General features: G+C 42.7%; 1 protein-coding gene across 3 annotated transcripts in view; it reads right to left on the bottom strand.

Moving 5' to 3' along the window:
- Nucleotides 1-14445, bottom strand: part of IFT54 (intraflagellar transport 54) — a 36985-nt gene extending 22540 nt beyond the window's left edge. The window contains exons 1-7 of one of the 3 annotated variants that reach the window (XM_031604508.2): nt 14244-14445; nt 13829-13897; nt 10132-10293; nt 9719-9859; nt 9095-9565; nt 8390-8467; nt 1003-1078 (exon numbers count right to left, since the gene is read on the bottom strand). In XM_031604508.2, coding sequence (XP_031460368.2) covers nt 1003-1078; nt 8390-8467; nt 9095-9565; nt 9719-9859; nt 10132-10293; nt 13829-13897; nt 14244-14408 — 1162 coding nt within the window. In that variant the 5' untranslated portion in view covers nt 14409-14445. The remainder of the gene's footprint in view (nt 1-1002; nt 1079-8389; nt 8468-9094; nt 9566-9718; nt 9860-10131; nt 10294-13828; nt 13898-14243) is intronic. The other 2 variants (XM_090144547.1, XM_031604510.2) reach the window with 2 other exon arrangements.
- Between the last annotated feature and the right edge of the window lie 2105 nt (nt 14446-16550).

The raw sequence follows: 16550 nt of genomic DNA, 5'->3' as shown, positions 1-16550 counted from the left end.
GGACTCCGACAAGTGTCTCAAGTTATGTAAATCATTTTAAAAGGTTTTGCTAGTCTCAAATTTAACCAACCATCTTTTTGATTTAAAAAAAAACCAGAAAGTTGAACACAAATGTGTACTGTTTAATGTATTGCTTACCAAATAAATACCCAGGGAAATTTCTTGTTGCACCGAGCATTAATCAGTCAGCACCACAGAACATGGCTCTTTTTCTCCATCTTTTTTATGACAAACGTAATCTTTTCATTTATAATCCCAGAATTTCTAAAGAAATCCAATACCCAAAGCCTTCAGATCCTTGAGAAAGGATTAAAAATATTGAGAAGATAAATCTAGGAAGTACACACTTCCCAAATATTAATAAGTGATGAAGTTAAATATCTCAGGGTTCACGTTTGTATAATTAATACCTACAGGAAAACATATCTTGCATCATAAATGTCTTTAATCTTACTAAAGCTATCTTAAACACCTCATCTTGAATCTTATTTAAACTAAAACACTGTGCTGAATATTGTTCTGTTCAAAGTATTTAAGGAACCTTCACATGTTCCTTTCTGCACAGTAACATGCAACATTTAATCATTTGAGATATACTATCTACTTACCCTCAGTAACAGAAATGAGACAAAAGCTAAGTCTCTCAAAGTTTTTGAAGTCATTTGTGTCTAATTTTGCCAGATTATGGAGCAAAGAAACAGTTTCTGTGAAACTAATAGACAAGGAAATAGTTTTAGACCAATCACAAAGTCCATTCAGAGAGAAAACTGTAGTTATCATGAGAAGGTTGAATTTACATCTGCAATTCTGCATGAAGCATGAGACCAAACTGAATTAAGTACTACCCTCCATGTACCAAATCTATGCAAAACAACAGCCCACTGGATTCAGAAATGCAAACTGGGTAAAAAACAAGCACTCAAAATAATAAGCAAGGATATTTGGGATTTTATTCTGTTCCAGGATATCAACCCTCCAGCATATTTAATAGAAAAAAATTACCTTCTCCTCTGGGTTTGGAGCGCTGCCTTGATCCTTTTGTTGAAGGCTGCCTTGATATTCCTGCAGGACTTTCACTCTTAAAAAAAAGAGAAAAAAACCCCACAAATTTATATATCTCCACATAAGAAAATTCATATACTCAAAATTAAATTTGAATTACATGTGTTGATTTTTTTTTGTCTCCATTTATTATACATTAAAAAATACTTACAAAACTGATGCACACACACAAAAAAATACCTAGAATCTATTTTCCTCAGGTTTGCAGATGTTTTTGCTGGATATGTGGTAGCTTTTTTTTTTTTTTTTAATGAACTTGAAATATGATCATATTTCACTACTGTAAGGTAGTTCCAAAGGTGATCCATGCACATCCAAGGTAGAGTTCTTGCAAAACTTGCAATGCATGTGTGATGCCATAACTGGTCTAGGAATACAATGCTTTGCTACCAGTGGGCTGTCCAAAGGGTTAAGATTCTTAGAGTCCCCTCCATGCTTCAGCCACACTGCATACACAGTTTCTCTTCAATCTTCTGGGAAGTGTTTTGAATTTCTTTCCAAAGCAGAAGTAGACACTACAAAATTGTGGCACTGGACACACATAGTCCTTAACTAAAACATGGACAAACTGAGACACTGGTCCTATCAGAAAGGCCATCAAAGAAGCAGTGGGTGATCTGAAAGTACAGCTGGAACAGAAAGGATGATGATAGCAATCCATAAGTGAAAAAGATAAATTGAAGGAAAAAAATCAGGACTTTTATGAGGACTCTGTCCTAAGCCCACAAGCAATTCAAAGAGGCCAGGAAATGAAGGCAGGAAAGTACACAGAAGCATGATTATTTTGTTTTCCCTGGATATAGCTTTCACTGCCTGAAGTTAAGAGCAGCTGCCTGGCAATAGTTCCTGCAAAGGCCCTGTGTTAAGCATCCAGTGGCCATATACCTCCAGAGAAAGGGCAAGGTGTAAAGGAGAGCTCCTGCTGGCCCAGTACAGCTTGTGGGTACAGATGGGGGCAGAACGGAGGCACTGCATCCCCTTATGCCCCAGTCTTGGGCAGCAGAAAGTCTGAGGGCAGGCATGACTGCCACTCATGCAGGCAGAACAACATCAGCACTGGCAGAGAAGGCTTCTGGTTACATGCAGACTAAAGGATGCAGCCAGCAAGGGAATGTGGCCCACCAGCTTCTCACCCCTCGCATTACTGCTCCAGTAACAAGCCAGCCATCTCTGTCCTTGTGAGGCCCATCAGAAGGACTGCATCCAAACCTGGGTCCCCAGCACAAGGAAGATGAGAGGCTGTTGGAGCAGGTCTGGAGAAGGGCCACGAAGACAATCAGCACCTCACAGGATTTTCACTCTATCTGCTTATTTTGCAATTTGTGTGAATTAACAACTCACAAAGTTTGCAAGCAAGAATTACCTGCTAACTCTGTAAATAATGCCCTTATTCACAACATAAATGAGAATTACATTTTCCTCCATTCCTATGTTAACATTGTATTCCAGACTCATTCCCAAGATACTGACACAAGGCCAGAGAAATCAGATAGAAGGCCAAAATGCACAGTGAATATTGAAGTGGTTCATCTCAATTACTACTGCCTTTCACAATGATAATGCTATGCCAGGGGCAAAAGTCGAGCTCCCCATAGCTTCACAATCTGGTTCTACAGACCTGCAGGCTGCATCTGGTACACTCACTATTTAGCAGCAATTTGGGTGATGTAATTATTAGCACAGGTGGGGAATGGGGTTGAGAGTAGGTGCTGGGGCTTCTAGAGGAGCAGATTCAGTCATTTATTTATGTCAGGTAGTGACTGCAAAGGCTGCTTAACACTTTTGCAGTGCCAGATGTGCACGCTGGCAACAGGTGCAAAGTAAAACACTAACATTTAATCACTATGGTAGCATACAAATACATAAAGCCCACAGTATTTATGACTTGAGTCTTTCCAAAGGGAGATAAAATAGGTCTTCTTACAAATTCCAAAGTCCCGAGACTTTGAAAAGCAGTAAATGAAGTCATTAAAAAGTAATCTTACACTTCATTTCACTTACCATACAGAAAGAAAATTATTTAAGTGGGATCCTAGATGGATGTACACGCTTCCCAGTTTTGAGTAATTACATTTCTATTTGGAGAGGATACAGTAGTCTGCTATAAACCATCCAATTGGCTGTTTTATTGTTAATCTTTAAAAAGGTTGATTTTCACTCTTAAGACATCAGAAAATAATGGTTTGTAATGTTTCAGCTGGTCAAGAAGAACGTGGTCTGAAAGGAAATCCTGCCAAACTGTTAACTGCCCTTTCCTTCCATGCAATAATCGACCTCCATATTCACAAAAGGATCTCATAAACAGATTCTGTCTATAATTTTTATAGAGGGACCTTCAAGCTCCATGTGCTCTGATTTTGTGAACAGAACTACTGTTCAAACTTACTGACAGTCCCACTAATGTCTGGTAGTGAATATTAGCAGAAGGCAGCACACACAGGAGGTCAGATTTTTCTCCTCTATTATAGCCATGCTGTTTGCTTTATGGGTGTATGCACACAGCAGTAGTTGAACAGTTTCTGCCCTCCTAACTAATTCCAGGCAAAGACTCATAGAGCTTGGAAAAGACCTTTAAGATCATCTAGTCCAACTGTCAACACAGCCCACTTGCTTACATACATCTCCTCCTGCCAAGGCCACTCCATGCATCAACAGTCATGGGAAGAAAAACCACTTCCACCCAAGCAAGGGAGTGAACAGCTCACCATATAAACCACTGTGAATTCCCTCCTGTAACTCATCAGGTCCACTGGAGTTCACCAACAATAATTACAACTGTGAATAGGAATCTAATTCAATCCTCTGTCTATTGTGGATGACTTTGCTTCTAATTAGACCCATGGTGCAGGAGGCATACTTACATGTGTACTGTCAGTGACATATATATAGATATAACAATAAAACAATATATACATGTATAAACCAAAGGAGGTTGTGGATGCCCCATCCCTGGAGGCATTCAAGGCCAGGCTGGATGTGGCTCTGGGCAGCCTGGTCTGCTGGTTGGTGACCCTGCACATAGCAAGAGGTTGAAACTGGATGATCATTGTGGTTCTCTTCAAACCAGGCCATTCTATGAAACACACTTTCTGTTTTTATGTAACATGCATAAATACAGCTCAGTTCTAAGGCTCGAAGATTTTCATTACTCTTTTCCTTAAATTGCCTGTATTTCTTGTATCTATTCATAAATAACCACTGTTATTAGTAGGCATAATTTATTAGTGCATAACAGCAACGTGGAAAGATCCATTTGACTGTGTGGCAATGACACTAGGATTAATTACCTTTTCCTGAGAGATGCTCAGATGATGATGTTCTATTGTTGTTAGTTTCTGCTAATTAAAACCCCTCAAACACAGAGTTATTAGGAAAAAAATAGCTATTTCTTACAACATAAATGTGAACGTTGGACTTCTATTATGTGAGTCAATTATGAATAACTGACAGCAAAAAGCATTCCAGTTCACAGCACTGGAACTAAATTATCTAAGCCATGTTTAGGAGATTTCCATGGAACAATTCTTTCTGCTGCTTCAAGGGCAGTTATGTCATTTTTCATTCAGTAGTTGTTTTATTATAGATGAGTTCCAACAGAAGTTCATTAGATAGGACTTTAGAGGCTGATTCAAATGACCCATTCCAGAGCAATATGGTTTGTACAGCAAAAATAAAGGTCGTTACAGAAGTGGCCAGAAGTTACAGGATATTACAAAAAACTTCAGCCAAAAGTTTCAGCAGCCATCTGTAAAATGGAAGAGACTTTTCCAATGTGTTTTGCCATAGGGGTAAATGACATACCTGCTCTGCAGACACTTTCATATAAGCAGCACCATACGCTCAGCTCTACAGCTCGAATCACCTCTTGTCAAAAGACAAAGTTGTTCTATTATTATTATTATTATTATGTAGCATGACAGATTGGGCTTCTAAGTGTCTGTTCCAAACAAAATTTCTACCTGAGCTGGACTGAGTGAACAGAACATAACCTGGCTTGCTCCGATCAGAAACAACGTGGTGTGCAACAGCCTTCAAGCAGAAAGGAGTCTCCTGATTGCCATGTGTTGGCCAAATGTTTCTTCTTAATCCCTACTTATATTTGCTTTTTTTTTAGTTCCAGAAAATTATAGATACCTACGTGATGACTATTACATGCCTGTAACATACAGTTTCTTCAGTTCAAGAAAAAATACATGAAAAAAAAAAATCAAGCTGTGAAAATTGAAATAGTATTTTAAGGCTGGCCTCAGAAAATTAGCAGCAAGAAAAATGAAAATTTTGATGAATAATGATAGAATCTTATCTAGGTTCCTGATCTCAAAGGAGTCATACCAATGACTAAACTTTATATGGTAACTTTGCTGTGCATGGACAATATTAAAAAAAAAAAACAAAAGAATTTGAATGCAGCACAGAATCCACTTAGTCTGAAATTCCATGGACATCTCAAACTGAATAGAAGTCCCCACTTTCCCATTTCTCCCACGTTCTTGTGCTGCAAAGCAGGCAGCATGTCTGATGAAAGGACCTATGTGAAATATGGTGGAAACAAGACAAAAATCAAGTGGAAAACAAGAAGCACATTGCAATGTAAAGGCAGGGAAGATTATGCTTGGGAAGAAAGAGAAGCTGTGACTAGGAGCGTGATGGCAGAGAGAAGGACTAGAGGCCAACAGTATGCTGGGCTGCATCAACAGAAGGGTGGCAGCAGGGGAGGGAGGGGATTGTCCCCATCTACACTGCCCTTGTGAGACCCACCTGGAGTACTGCATCCAAGCCTGGGGGCCCCAACATGAGAAAGATGTGGAGCTGCTGGAGTGGGCCCAGAGGAGGGCACTGAAGGTGATCAGGGAGCTGGAGCACCTCTCCTATGAAGAAAGCTTAAGGAAGTTGTGCTTGTTCAGCCTGGGGAAGAGAAGGCTCTGGGGAGACCTCACTGCAGCCTTCCACTGCAGCTGGAGCTTATAAACAGGAGGGGGACCAACTTTTTACATGGTCTAATAGTGATAAGAGGGGATGGTTGTAAACTAAAAGAGGGGAAATTTAGGTTAAATGTTGGGAAGAAAATTTTTACTCAGAAGGTGGTGTGGCACTGGCATAGGCTGCCCAGAAAGTTGTGGGTGCCCCATCTTTGGAGACATTCAAGACCAGTTTGGATGGGGCCCTGGGCAGCCTGAGCTGGTGGGTGACAACTGGACCACTGACCACTGGAACTGGATGGTCTTTAAGGTCCCTTCCAAACTAAGTCATTCTGTGACTCTACAGTAAGCCAGTACTGTGTAACTGAACCCAACAGGAACAAACCAGGAAAGAAGAAGAGATCAGTCCTTAGGGCAGAAGAAAGCAGGCAACACATCAGGCAGTGGCATATCAGACATAGCTTGAAAGGGGGTTGCTGTAACTTGTTTCAGTTGCTGCATATTTTTAAAAAGCTGAAAAATAGATGCTTAAGATATATTAATGCAGCACACACTACCAAATAATACAATCAAATACTCTTTGTAGGTATAAATACAAAAATTGTTTCCTTTGTTTTTAATACATTTGTTTCACATGACTGAAATGGTATTACAGCAGTTTAAATCAGGGTAAATCCCTGGAAATAAAGGCATTATCCTGCTGTGAAACTACTAGGAGGAAAGTAAGATCAATCCCAGTCCATTAAGGTGCACTTCCCAACTATCTCATGATGCAATTTTCTCTAAATCACTTTACACAGTTATCCCAGCTCTCCAGCTTTAAAAGATTCATTGGGAGCATTTTCATTTCATTCCTCACTTCCACAGTCTTAGCACAGTGACCATTTGTCACGCACTGCTCTAAAGCGTATGTTTTCAACACCTAAAAGCAAAGCAGTGTCTACTGTTATGCAAGCAAGTAAAGGAAAAGCATGTTATCTAGATTTAAGGTAGTAAACCAACATGCCTTGGAATCACTCCCAAAAGCACTTAAGACGGGAAATGAAACTTTACTGCCCTAGCATATTATAGTGGTGCCCAAGAGCACTACGATAGTTTGGGATGAGGCTCAGAATTTCCATTAGAGACCCAATTTGCAGGAAGTTTAACTTGGCCATGAACGTTTGCTTCAGGCTAAAAACTATTTTATAAGCTCTCCCTCCAAGTGCCAATAATTTAAAAACTTTGGTTGGATTTTAGTCAAAGAACAGCTATAAATTTGTCATCTCATGTAGAAGACACGATGATGTCAGTGGCCCACAGACTTCCAACAGAGACTCCTGCTGAACTTGGGATGCTGCCTATTTCTTTCTAGAATGAACTACTTCAGGCTAATTTATTGAAGGCTCACTTTTAAACATTTAGCCATATGGGTCCTTAATTCCCCAAATTGCCTCAGGTCATCAAGAAGCAGCAGATGCAGACACAAAGCTATCTCAAACAACAGCTACTGTTCAGAAGCAGTCAGCAAGTTCCTATTCCACCCTACCATCATCCAGCTGCAAAACACAGGCTGCAACGAAAGACTGGATTTATTTTCCATTCAACACAGCAACTGCTATTAAAACACCTGTCCTAAATCCTAGCACCTGGCATGGTGCCGTGGCTTGGATTTAGGGTAAGAACAACGTTGATAACACACCAACAGTACAGTTGTTGCTAAGGAGTGCTTACACTCAGCCAGGAACTTTTCAGCTTCTTCAGCTGGCTGGGAACAAGGAGCTGGGGTGCAGATAGAGATGGGAGGGGACAAAACCAGGACAGCTCACCCAAGCTGGCCAAAGAAATATCCCATACATATGGCATCATCCTGAGATGGCCAGGACTCCATTTCTGGGCATCAGTCAGCTGGTGGTGAACAAATGAGTTTTACACTGCTTGTTTTTCTTTTCTTTGAGTTCTTTTTTTTTTTCTCCTTTTCTTTTTTTGTCTTATTAAACTCTTTATCTCAATCTCCACGTTTTTGCACTTTTAACTTTCTCAATTCTCTCCTCCAGCCCACTGCTGGGGGAATAAATGAGCAGCTGTGTCGTGCTGAGCTGCCTGATCAAACAAACAAATAGCAGCATTCCAGGAAAGACTGGAGAGGAAAAAGGAGAAACCTTTGAACAAATAAACATTTTTCTGAAGTAGTCAACATATCAAGAAATAGAACTAAAAGTCTGGAAACTGAAACAAACTGAATAGGCTTTTTTTGTCCATGCTATAAGAAATTTAAAAACAAGCAAAAACCAGACAACCTATTTTAGAGCCCTAAAACTTGGCATCTACTTAACTTTCAATCTTAATTTCCTTAATGCAGATTTCCAAACCATTCTAAAATGGAACACTTTCAAAATTTGCCTTTCCAGATTTTCTATATCACTAACCTCATCATCTGGCTGGCACTTGCTGGCTTTAGTTGGCCTCTGCAGTTTTCTAAGTTTAGATTCCTCAGAATCTGCAGACTAAAACGAAATACTTGTTTTAGATTCCATGTGCTGAGTAACAGCCTAGTTAACTGAAATATATGAATTGGGAAATGAGCATACAGTGGAACTGGGTGCATTAGTACAGCATTCTTAACCATCTACCTGCTTTCCTCAATCTGCCTTGCTCTCCTGGAAGCCTAACAGAGCAAGAATCACTGTTCAACTGATCCCTCTGTAGAAGAAGTAAGCTCAAGAGTGAGACAAGCAACCAGCTATGGCTCAAAGAAACTCTCTTTAACCCCCACCTTTCCCAAAAGCTAGCTATGGCTGAAGCAACAGCATGCATTACTGGGAAGATGCATGACAAAGATAGTGAACAATTCCAACAATTGCTGCCAGTCCACTCTATCAAACTGAATCGAATGTGATGAGGAGAATTCAAACAAGCACAGTTCAGAAAATAAACTGCTTAACAGACGTTCAGGAAGCACAGTCAGATGAGTCTGATTGCTCACAGACAGGAAGGTGCACGCACAGCCTCAGCCACATCCTTAACAGATTAAATCCATACAAAAAAAAAAAAAAGTTCACTTTGGGAAAGCAAGCACTGTTATAGAAAATGCTTAATAGATGAGCACTGCTCTGAAATAAGATTTCAGTTACCTTTTTCTCTGCTTTATCCTTTCCGTGTTCTTGTACATGCTCCCCATCTTTCCCTCTGTCTCTCTGTCTGTCCCTTTCACGGTCTTTTCCCTTTTCTCTGTCCTTCTCTCGTTCTCTCTCCCTGGTCTTATCTTTGTCTCTTCCTTTCAGTCTGTCCGTTTCTCTTCCTCCTTCATTTTTTTTCTCCCTTTCCTGTACTTTATTCCATTCAATATTATCTTCTCGTTCTATGTCTCTTTTTCCCTTGCTTTTCTCTGTTTCTCTTCCTTGCTTGGTCGTTCTGCTTTTGTTTCTTTCCCTTTCTTGTTTTTCTCCTTCCTTAAAGTTGTCCCTTTCAGAGTCTTTGTGCCTATCTTCATTATCCTTCTGTTTTTCACCTTCTTTTTCTCTTTCTTCGCTCTCTTTGACATCTCCTTTGGGTTTTCTGTCTCTGCTCGAACTTCTGTCTTTAATGTCAGTATCTCCTCTTCCCTAAAAGAAGTTAAAAAGTAATATTCAGTTTCAATACATGTCAACTCTATCACGTAGTTACTTTCTACATATAACCACTACTTTCTACATGCTAAGAGAAATTTAAAAAATAACAATAATTGGTAAGCACTGTACCCAACAAGAGTTTCCTACCTCTTTATCCCTACGGCTTTTTTGGTCTTCTGTTTTGGACTCCCTGCTTTCTATATCTCGAGGTTTATTGGATGGAGGTTTTCCTTTAGCATCAGCTCTTTCCCCAGCTAAGATCTTTTTTACAGCAACATCACTGGACAGCTGCAAGAAACAGAAAAATTTCCTGAAATGAGCTACTTTATTAAATATCTCCTTTCTTCCAAACTCTGTAGTCAACGTGACTCTTTTATTTCTTTTGAAATGCAGTTTACATTTCTGCTCTTCTAAATTAAACATCTCTTACGCAGTATATCTTCTGTAATTAAAAATAGCTAATGAGTGTCAAACTCTGTCACAAATGAGCTCTGACAATATAAAACATAAATACGTATCTCTGTAACGATGTAGATGAAATACATATGGTGATGTCATACCTTATTTAAGCAACACTTTCCAATGGCTTGCAGAAACTCATTTGTTTTCTCAGGTTCATGTCCAGCCACAACACGTGCTGGTTTTACTGACAGTGGCTCTCCTGTTACCATTACAACAGCATCGATGGCCTTCTGAAGGAAGCTGATTTTGGCATCTTTATCCTAGAAAAACAACAGTTCAGAAATAACCATGAGATTCTAAAATAACTCCACACACGACCTCAAGGTTAGGAAACCTCTGACAGGAGGAATAACTGCAACTGCACAACTGGAGCAGCTGAACCATGGCTCACAAGCAAGCATTGCCAAGGCTGTCTGGAGCAAAGGTACAGCTGCACTTGCTGAGACAAATCACCAGGAGCTGACCTGCCCTGAACACCTCCCAGAACAGAAGTCCCAGCTTTATGGGTCAAGTGAAGGGCTTACAGACTAATATACATACTGTATAAACCAGACTGAACAGTGAGCAAAGGAAACATAAGAAGGATGGTGGTTAAAGGGATACGGGCACATATGTTATCTCCACGGTTACCAGATGTGTTTTGGTTTTATAACTATACTTTAAAAACAACTTTCCCTAAGCATCCTTCAGCAAAGATGATGGCTTTGGGTGATTATACAAAATCATCTGAACACCTGATTTGACACTGATTGACTGGTTATCTTGGGAGCACAGAGCCAGTACGAACCTGGATCTAATCTGACAGACATACCAACAAAAAGGAAAGCAACAGAAGCCTGTAACTCCTCAGCTGAGCAAGGCCAGCACTCTTTCTAAAGGCCATCTGTAGCATTATTTATTCCTGTGGCACTGGAGCTATACAGTGATGTCTCAAGTCCTAGAGCTGCTCCATAAACAAAAACAAATGCGTGGGAAGACAGGCTCTGGAGTCAGGGTACTTCCCTTCTTCAGCTCTTCCAAACAGATTAAAACAAACAACTGCCATATAGCTAGGATTTCCAGATTGTCTCCATTAACATCAGGACTACTTCGCCCTCACCAGTGCTCCCTGCACTCAGAAAACTAAAAACAAACCAAAAAGAAAAAAGGAAGGAAATGCTGCAACCTCCTTCTATTAAAACAGTTGTCCATCCTCTCAAGGACATGTGCAATCTATTAACTCAGGGAAGGAAGCAGGACAGTGTCCTAACACAAATATTTTCAAATAGAAGTGATCCAGAAGTCCCTCCTAGATGAATCTCTGTCAATTTCAGCAGTTATGTTATCAGTGTTTTCTGTCCAAACAAGAAATTTTCATAATCTACAGCTCCTACCTGAGTCAGTAAATAAAGTTCTATTGGAATAGAAACAAACATCTGAAACAGTGCTGAGAGCTTTACAAAACAAACAGCAAAAATTACATTCTGTTAAGCACATAATCATAGACTTATAGAATCATAGGATGGCTTGGGTTGGAAGGGACCTCAAGGATCATGAAGCTTCAACCCCTGCCAAAGGCAGGGCCACCAACCTCCAGATCTAGTACTAGACTGGGCTGCCCAGGGTCCCATCCAGCCTGATTCATATATGCATAATATAAAGCTGATGGGAAAGACTAACAGAGCAAGCCTGATATCAGATATTAAGACTGAATGTCTTTCCATTTCTAAGAGAACAATGTTATATTAACCCCAAGGAGACAAACCTTCCTGATAAACATGAAGATAACAATACCTTCCAATGTAGTTGGCAGCAAGAAGTGTTTTTGTTTCAGAAAAGTCCCAACAATTCAAGAAAACTCCTATTTACATTCCCTAATGCACACAGACCCCTTTCCATCTCTGTGATATGAATTGCTTTGCATGCACACAGCACAACTCATTGAGGTTCAGCTGCATGCTCTGCCAGTTTGATGCAGTTCATGGCTAATTGCAGCCCAGGAAATCTGCTTTTTGGATCCACAAATAAAATGGACAGTGTTCTCCAAATGAGAGAGATCATGTGCTAAGCTACTTTTCACAGAACCCACTGACGTGCTTCAACACAGAAAGGATAAACAAAATCAATCAATCTGTTGTATAATTCATTTAGATTTCAGTTTTCACAGCAACAGTTAGAACAGTAACAGAAATAAGAGCCAGACCAATAATCAGCCCTGGGAATTGCATAAACCATCCATTTAACTAGCTGTATAGATGGCAAGCTAATAGTTTTAGTTGCTATGTTAAACAATCACCAATGGGTGTAGCTGTTTAACTAGCAACACACAACATGCATTATCTGCCATGAATAAGTGGCAAGTTTTAAGCCTAGTTGGTATTGGGAGAAGGCAGCATGCATTGATTAGCAAAAAGGCAGGTAGGCACTAGAAGCTAAGCAAACACAGCCTAAAGTCATCCTTGCATTTAAGAAAAGCATTTTCACTAACAGCACTGAACTCATCTTTCATTGATCAGCCATTCATAATGGCTGTACTAATGGTAATAAGACTATTATAGAACATACATAACAGAAGAATGCATTATTAAGCAATAATATTTTCTGTACATGTGTATAAAGTATACATATATACATATATATATATAGGCTCGTTCAGCTTGGAGAAGGCTCCAGGGAGATATTCAAGCAGTGTTCTCATATTTGAAAGGAGCAGGAGACCAACTTCACACACAGTCTGATAATGAAAGGACAAGGGGAAATGGCTTTAAACTAAAAGAGGGAAAATCTAGCTTATATGTTGGGAGGAAACGTTTGTTCAGAGAGCAGTAAGGCTGCCCAGAGAAGCTATGGATGCTCTATCCCTAGCAGTGCTCAAAGCCAGGCTGGATGGGGCTTTGGGCAACGTGGTCTGTGGGAGGTGTCCCTGCCCATAGCAGGGGTTGGGCTTTGGGGTCCCTTCTAACCCAAAACATTCTGATACACCTCTACATACACCTATGTTTGGCTGGTATTTTTTCAAAGAAATACATATAAAAACATACATTCTACTGAAAGACCACCATACTCTGTAAGAAGCTACGTGTGGATTTCTAGCGTTTGTGATTTAATCCTAATTGCTTCAAGGCAGTTTTGCTACATGACCTGTAATACAACAGAATTTTGAAGATCTAGATCTAGTCATAAATCAGACCTTATTGTTATGAGACATGTACAGAAATAGTTGTTTAATCACAACAGCTTGTGTCCACAGCCTTAGCTACATACATAGATGCAATCTAAAGGCATCCACAAATAGACTGGATAAGCTTGGAGAAGGTTCCAGGGAGGTCTGCTAGCAGCCTTTCAACATTTAAAGGGGGGGCTATAAGGAAGAAGGGGACAAACTCTTTAGCAGGATAGGACAAGGGGAAAAGGTTTCAAACTACAACAGGAGAGATTTAGGTTGGATCCAAGAAAAAAGCTTTTTACTGTAAGAGTAGTGAAGCTCTGGCACAGGTTGCCCAGGGAGGGGGTGAATGCCCCATCCCTGCAGACACCCAAGGCCAGGCTGGATGGGCTCTGAGCACCTGATGGAGCTGTAGGTGTCCCTGTGCACTGCAGGGGAGCTGGACAGCATGGCCTCTAAGGGTCCCTTCCAAATCAAACGATCCTGATTCTGTGCATTGCAAAACCAACAGGCAATACCTCCTACTATTTCTACACAACGCCCAAATAAAGCAATGGAAGCTGAACACAGAAAAGACCACAAGTGCCTTGCCGCACGTTTCAGAGACCATTTTTATTCAGGCTGAACAAACAAGGAAGCTTCTTACCCACCTTGACATTATCTGATTTCAATTCGAAATCCGTGTAAAGCCCTTTCATGAAGCCTGTCACTCTGATCACCTTGAGAAGAAGAGAAGGAAAGGACCGAGTTAGGGGCGCTTGGAGGCTTCTGCACAACGGCGTTCGGTGGCAACAGCCCGTGCGTTAATATGAATAACAACAATACTGAAGTAGAACGCGGCTGCCTTCCAGCGGGGCAAATCACAGCAGCGAGCCAAGACCCCCATGACACTCCATGCCCCCCCACCCACGAGGGGTTACACCCCCAGCCGCCAGGGGGCGCCCTCAGTGATGGGGCGCCGCCTCACCACGCAAGGGGCAGCCAGAGGGGGGCGGGGGGGAGAAAGGAGGAGGCCCTGTTGCTTAGCAACAGCAGAGCGGGCCCGCAGGCCGGTCCCCGGCCCACCTCGGTGATCACGTCGTGCAGGTAGCGGAAGGGCGGCTTACTCAGCAGCCGATCCGTCAAGGGCGGCTTGCGGATCACTTGCCCCAAGCATTCCTGCGTCCGTCGTACCACCGACTCGTTCATAGCGACGGCGGGGCCGCCGCCGCCGCCGCCGGCTGTGAGCATTCCCAGCCTGCCCCGCGGCGCAGCGCGCCTCACTGCGCATGCTCGGAGCTGCAGCACGCTGTTGCTAGGCAACCCCAGCAACCCTAGCAACAGGCATCGCCGCCATCTTAGGCGCGTAGGTCTCAGAGCGAGCTGCTGAGATACAGCGTGATAAATGAGAAGGGAGAACTGGCGTGGAGAAGGCTGAGGTTCTCCACGAGTTCTTTGCCTCCCGCACCTCTCACATCACTGAGCCTCTAGGCTGGGGTCAGAGGGGCAAATTTTGTTATGGGTGGACCACTCGATGGATAAGAAACTGGTTGAAAGGCCACAGACAGAGGGTGGCCATCAATGGCTCTGTGTCCAGGTGGAGGCCGGTAACGAGCGGCGTCCCCCAGGGGTCTGTCTTGGGACTGGTCCTCTTTAACATCTTTATCAATGACATTGATGGTGGAATCGAGTGTACCCTCAGCAAGTTTGCTGACAGCACCAAGCTGAGTGGTGTGGTTGACACAGTTAAAGGAAGGGATGCCATTCAGAGGGACCTCGAGAGGCTAGAAAGGTGGGCCCGGGTGAACCTGATGAGGTTCAACACGGCAAAGTGCAGAGTTTTGCACTTGGGTCAGAGGAATCCCAAGCATCCCTACAGACTGGGAGGAGAGGTCCTTGAGAGCAGCCCTGTGGAGAAGGACCTGGGGGTCTTGATGGATGAAAAACTTAATATGAGCCAGCAGTGTGCCCTTGCAGCTTGGAAGGCAAATGGTATCCTGGGCTCCATCAGAAGAGGGGTGGCCAGCAGGGACAGAGAGGTGATTGTTCCCCTCTACTCTGCTCTTGTGAGGCCCCATCTGGAATACTGCGTCCAAGTGTGGAGCCCCCAGTACAAAAAAAGACAGGGAGCTGTTGGAGAGGGTCCAGAGGAGGGCCACAAAGATGATCAGGGGACTGGAGCACCTCCCCTATGAGGACAGGCTGAAGGAGCTGGGATTGTTCAGCCTGGAGAAAAGAAGGCTGCGGGGTGACCTCATTGCAGCCTTTCAGTACCTAAAGGGAGCCTACAAACAGGAGGGGAATCAACTCTTTGAAAGGGTTGATAACTGCAGGACGAGGGGAAATGGTTTTAAGTTGAGGGAAGGGAGATTTAGGTTGGACATCAGGGGGAAATTCTTTACAGAGAGAGTGGTGAGGTGCTGGAACAGCTGCCCAGAGAGGTTGTGGATGCCCCGTCCCTGGAGGTGTTCAAGGCCAGATTGGATGGGGCCCTGGGCAGCCTGATCTAGTGTGAAATGTGGAGGTTGGTGGCCCTGCATGTGGCAGGGGGTTGGAGATTCATGATCCTTGAGGTCCCTTCCAACCCTGGCAATTCTGTGATTCTGTGAAATCCCTCTCACTGTGAGAGCAGAGCGAGCGAGAGACCACCTCACGAGGCTGAATGTGTCCAAGTCCATGAGGCAGGACTGCATGCATCCCAGGGTCCTGAAGGAACTGGCTGACGTGATTGCCAATCTGATATTATATCTGAAAAATCATGGCCATAGGTCCATGGTGACTGGAAAAATGGAAACATCACTTCCATTTTCAAGAAAGGAAGACCTGGGGAACTGCAGCTTCCCTCAGTGCCTGTGAAGATCATGGAGTGGATCCTCTTGGAAGAGATGTTAGGGCACGTGAGAGATGAGGTGTTGATCCGGTGTAGCCTCACCAAGAGGAGTTTGTGCTTCAGCAACCTGGTGTGCTTCTAAGATGGAGTGAAAGCATCAGTGAACCAAGGAAATGCAACCGATCAGGTTGTCCACAACCTGGACTTGTGCAAGGTCTTTGACATTGTCCCATACCACATCCTTATCTCTAAGTTGGAGAAATATGGATTTGAAGGGTGGACTGTTCCATGGACAAGAAGTTGGTTGGAAGGTCACAGCCAGAGGATTGTGGTCAGTGGCTCTATGTCCAGGTGACAAATGGTGTCCCCCAGGGGTCTGTCTTGGGACCAGTGCTCTTCAACATCTTTATCAGTGATGTAAATGATGGGATTCAGTGCACCCTCAACAAGTTTGCAGATGACACCAAGCTGAGTGGTGCAGTTGATCTGACAGAAGGGAGAGATGCCATCCAGAGTGACCTGGACCGGCTTGAAAAGTGGACATAATGAGGTTCAACAAGGCC

Source organism: Phasianus colchicus, chromosome 7 (assembly GCF_987193195.1).
Source record: "Phasianus colchicus chromosome 7, bPhaCol1.hap1.1, whole genome shotgun sequence".
NCBI lineage: Eukaryota > Metazoa > Chordata > Aves > Galliformes > Phasianidae > Phasianus > Phasianus colchicus.
This window is presented reverse-complemented; position numbering and strand designations above follow the sequence as displayed.